Here is a 5,293-nt window from a genome sequence, read left to right as displayed (position 1 = left end):
TGCTGAGGTTTTTAGGCTGTCCTTCATCACACATACATTTTTACAAATCTTTGTATCTACTATTATAATAAATACCATTTATTAATATTTACTGGACCTACTCTCATCCTTATCTTTATCTCTATTCTTTTTAAACTGTACCTTGAGGACTGGTTCTATATAATTTTATATATACATTTTATTTATATGTCTCCATATATTCTATTATAGGCCTTTTGGGTAAAGGTAACACCTTTAACCTCAGGTACCATCTACCCCCGAGTGAGCTACACAACTTCCACACATCTTCTTTCCAATTTACAAATCAGTTTAACTTTTTGGCACCAGTTCATTAAACAAAAAAACTAAAAAAATTCCACCGGAGTACCCCTCTAAGTGTCTATTGTTTATCTCTTATACTAAATAACTTCACCAAGACAAGTCTCATTTCTTGGTTCCTCAAGCAGTATATGATTGGGTTGAACAGAGGAGTCACCACAATGTACAGAAATGACAGTAACTTGTTCAGGATCAAGGTTTCTCCATTGGCTGGGACCATGTAGATAGTGATCAGGGTCCCATAATACATGGTGACCACAGTGAGGTGGGAGCTACAGGTGGAGAAGGTTTTCTTCCTCCCTTTCGCAGAAGAGATGCCAAGAATTGTTATGAAGACATAGACGTAGCTGACAATGACTAAAATAAAAGGGAACAGCATTAAAGGAACAGAAACTATTAGGATCATTAACTGAAAAGCAAATTTGTGAGAACATGTAAGAATAAGGTACGGCGCAAGATCACAGAAGAAATGGTCGATCACATTGGGTCCACAGAACTCAAGTTGACAAAGAAAGTTAAGAGTGATCTGGGTCAGGGAGAAGCCAAAAACCCAACAGTAGATGACCAAGAGATTCTGCAGTCTGGTGTCCATGATGATGTTGTAGCAAAGAGGGTTACAAATGGCCAAGTACCGGTCATAAGCCATGATTGTGAGGAGGTGACATTCTGTACACCCTATGGCACAGTATATATAGGTTTGGGTTATACATCCCCCAACAGAGATGGTGGCTCCTTCTAACCATACAACACGCAGCATGTTAGGGACAACAGCAGTCAGAAATATGAATTCAACAAGTGATAACTGCTGGAGGAAGAAGTACATGGGAGAATGGAGCTGAGGCTTGATGGAGACCAAAACGATGACCATAGTATTTATCATCAGAGTCGAAATGTAAATCACCAGTATGACAATAAATAAAACAATAACTTTAAAGCCAGTAACATCAGGGAATCCTAAGAGTAGAAACTCAGTGACTGTCTGGTTATGTTTTACCATTTCATATTATTATTCTTAGAAGTAGTAGTAGTAGTAGTTGTGATAGTAGTGATAGTAGTAGAAGTAGTTTTAATAGTAGTGGTAGTAGTAGTTGTAGTAGTAGTTGTAGTAGTAGTAGTGGTAGTAGTTGTAGTAGTAGAAGTACTAGTAGTTATAGCAGTGGTAGTGGTTGTAGTAGTAGTTGTAGTAGTTGTAGTAGTAGTAGTAGTAGTAGTTGTTGTTGTTGTAGTAGTTGTAGTAGTAACAGTTGTAAGTTGTAGTTGTAGTAGTAGTTGTAGTAGTAGTTGTAGTTGTAGTAGTAGTAGTAGTAGTAGTTGTAGTTGTAGTAGTAGTAGAAGTACTAGTAGTTGTAGCAGTGGTAGTGGTTGTAGTAGTAGTAGTATTTGTAGTAGTAGTTGTAGTTGTAGTAGTAGTAGTTGTTGTTGTAGTAGTTGTAGTAGTAACAGTTGTAGTTGTAGTAGTAGTAGTGGTAGTAGTAGAAATATTATTAATTGTGTAGTATTTATACCAAGAGAGACTATTCAGATACAATAGGTCTCTTTTCTATTAATTTGAAAAATTGTAGCAGTTGAATAGTGAACTTTGTGATACATTTGGATATTTTTTTTCCTTATTATTTAGACTGTACTTTGGTCAACACAATAGAACAACTTGGAATGAAGCGGAGTGCTAATATCAGTCTCTGTCTTCTCTGTTCATGGCTGCAACTCAATATATTGTACTAGTGTTGCATCAATATAGTAAATATAATAGTGTCAATATTCATGATAAAGATTAACTGTACTTCTGTGCAAATGACATGAAGGGATTGTGCACATGGGTATAGTCCGTGATAATAGGCAGTGCTGTAGTCAGTGGGGTAGAGGGGGTATGGCGGATCTGAAGCTCGGACTTCAACAGGAGTTTCAATACGTAACCACAAGGAGAAGATGTGACATATTACTTTTTCCTGCACCTTCTTTATCTCCCACTGAAGATAATAAGAGTTGTTTTTTTAAAGACAACACCATGTGTTTTTTTTCGTGGAACATGTTGCGTTTTTTGCATGTTATAATAGTACCTGTCCCATCTAGTGGGGGAAGAAGATCGGGTTGTCCTGAGCGTTTTTTCCTATGAAAACACAAGAAGAATATGTTAGATGTGAAAAATATGTTGGGATGGGATGATGAGGATTAATGTCACATGCAAGAGTTGGCGGATCTCAAAAATAGCATATAGGGTTCGGCATCTCCATTTTAAAGAAAATGGAAGAATGTTCTGCCATTAAGCAAATTTTTGAACAGGTTAGGGATTAACAGTAGCCCTGTTATCTACCTCCCCCCCCCCCCATTAGCTTTACAGGCATTGATCGCAGTTATCCAGATCACTCTGGACTCCTCAAGTTCAGTCGACCTAGGGATGTGCCCAGATTTTTTCTTGATATTGAAGGTTGTTGATATTTTGGTCACTGGGTCTCTTTTTTATGCTATTTTTTGTACATAGTTTTCCTTCAGTCCCATGTAACTAACATTCCATCCTAATAAACATTTAAAGAGTTATTTTTGGATTTGTGATCTTTATTTATCCTACAGTATATTGCAGAAGTTTATTACTGGGAAATAATTTCTCTAGAAAACAGTGAGATCATTTAAAAAAGAAAAAAAACTGAGGGCAAACAGGGCTCATTTATTCAAGGGCATCATAAAAACAACACTATACAAAGAAAATCCCCAGACATTTCATTTAATGCACAAATTCTCAAAATGAAGTCATATAATAAATAATACATTTTGCTAAATTCTCTGGATGTTTTTAACAGAGTAAGAATTCAGACTCAAAACATTTTTTGGTGTATGTTGGCCAGCCCTAAGATTTCCCATTAACTTTGTCCCTTCCTACTTGACAATCCGCCCTAGGTAGCAGACCACCAACTGGATGACGTTTCCCTATTCATAATAAGCGCCAGGTTTCCGAATGGTTTACTAGCAAAAACGTCAACTGTTACACAAGTCATCGCCAAGTCAAAAATCCAGGGGTTAACAAGGAAACAAGCTGGGGACAGAATGTCAAAAAGAGAGTGAAAGAGAGGAAAACAGACACAGAATCAAGGGCAGGCAGGCCAAGGTCAGTAACAGGAGGGAAACAAGGCATACAGACACTAGGCAGAAGGAGGGTCAGGTTACAAGCAATATGTCAAAATTCTGGAAAAACAAAGCTCAGGAACAGAATGCTGGTGAAGGACGATCCACAATCACGAATGAGGACTGAGAGTACAGCAAGGTTTTGAATATCCTGCCTCTGGATTATTGGAAGTCAGGTTTCGCAACTACAGATTGGCTAGACAGGACCGTCAGGGACTAAAGAAGAGCACTGTGACTGTCATGATAGGGGGGCAGGGAGAATTGAGCCCTATCCACTATCCCTGCCTACTTGCCCATCCACCCTAAACGACGGATGGACAACTTGGAGCCGGTCTCTTACTTGCGCTAAAGTGCATTGGCGTCACAGTAAACAAAACAAACGGAACTGTAGAAAGTCGGGGAACAAGTCAGGAACATAACGGGAATACAATAACCTACAAACAGATATATAAATACAAACAAGGCAGGAAATAGCATACTAACAGGTCACAAAATCCAGAGTACTGTTCACAGTGGACTCAGAACAAGGAACACACTAGACACCCCACTCCAAGAATGGAGGGTCATAAATACCAAAGCCAAATAGGCTCCTAGCCAGCGGGCACCGAGTGATAGATACTAGCCTATTACGAAACAAAAATCCTAAATACAAGCAAACACGGGTACAGACTCACTTACTCCTAGATAGACTGATTAGCACAAGGCTCAGGGATTCTATCCTAGGAGATCCAGGATCAAACAAGGTCAAGACAGGACTGACAAACGCACATTGTGAACACAGACGAAGAAACACAAAGTGTATGTAGAAGAAACAATACAAGAATACTAAAAACCTTACAAATGTACTAAAACAAGGCAAGCTGAAATCCATATATCAGACAGGACAGATAACCATGGTGAAAACTCAGGATACATGTGTTCAGACAGACATAGTGAACATAATGCAAACATGATTAGAGTAACAGGTGTAATAACCAGCCCACAGTAGCACCTGAAGAGGACTTATATATCCTGCCAGTGCTGAAGGCTGGAAGCATTAACTCTTCCCAAACCAGGGGAAAATAACATAACAACCTAATGTCTAAACAGGACCCAAAGCAGAAATACAAGATACAGAAGAACATGTCATTCTAGATTTACCCTCCAACAGCTGATCAATGAGGAGTTGATTTGTTTGGACAGCAACCTCAATGCAGATATCCCCCTCACCCTACATGTCTCACAGCATGGCATGTAGCTATAATACATGTTTTTGTTGTTGCATTTGTTGCCCCCATTGTTTATAGATCGGCAAGTTTGGAGTATAACATGTGTAAAAGAGCTGGTCGCTCCACAAGAAGTAATTGACCACATAACGTAATGAGGAGACCTGTGGAGAACCTTAACTATAATGGGACTAAGTTAGAAGATCTACAATTTATAGTTTTTGTGTATTTACTTTTGGTGCTATCACATAAGCATTAGTTCTATCTGTTCTAATAAAAAAAAAAAATAATAATACCTCATTACACAACCTTATCCATATAACTTGTGTGGTAGAAAACGATCCGGGTCTGGTCGGCACAAACTGCCCTCCCCCTGCAGAGCTGTACAGGAGCCGTGTGCACACGGCTCCGGTACAGCTCTGCAGGGGGAGGGCGGTTTTCGCCGACCAGACCCGGATCAGTTTTCTACCACACAAGTTATCTGTTCCATCGGCCAGGAGTTTCCAGTGACCGATTGTCGGGTGGCTGCACTGTCACTCACAGGTGGTTGTGTCTGACGCACAACCAAGAAAGGTGAGCAAGATTGCCCCTATTCTTCTTTCTTGATCTTTTGTACTCATCTGAGTTTTGGTATACTACCCCATGAGAAGTTT

The 5,293-nt window shown here is 39.3% G+C and overlaps 1 protein-coding gene across 1 annotated transcript; it reads right to left on the bottom strand.

The window, feature by feature from the left end:
- Positions 1-379: 379 nt before the first annotated feature.
- LOC130367231 (olfactory receptor 11A1-like) lies at positions 380-1,315 on the bottom strand. Its single transcript, XM_056569634.1, has one exon. The coding sequence runs from the start codon at positions 1,313-1,315 to the stop codon at positions 380-382; it is 936 nt and encodes a 311-aa protein (XP_056425609.1).
- Positions 1,316-5,293: the final 3,978 nt, after the last annotated feature.

This window comes from Hyla sarda, chromosome 4 (genome assembly GCF_029499605.1).
Source record: "Hyla sarda isolate aHylSar1 chromosome 4, aHylSar1.hap1, whole genome shotgun sequence".
Classification (NCBI taxonomy): domain Eukaryota; kingdom Metazoa; phylum Chordata; class Amphibia; order Anura; family Hylidae; genus Hyla; species Hyla sarda.
Note: the sequence above shows the minus strand (reverse complement) of the source record. Positions and strands in the feature narration are given on the sequence as shown.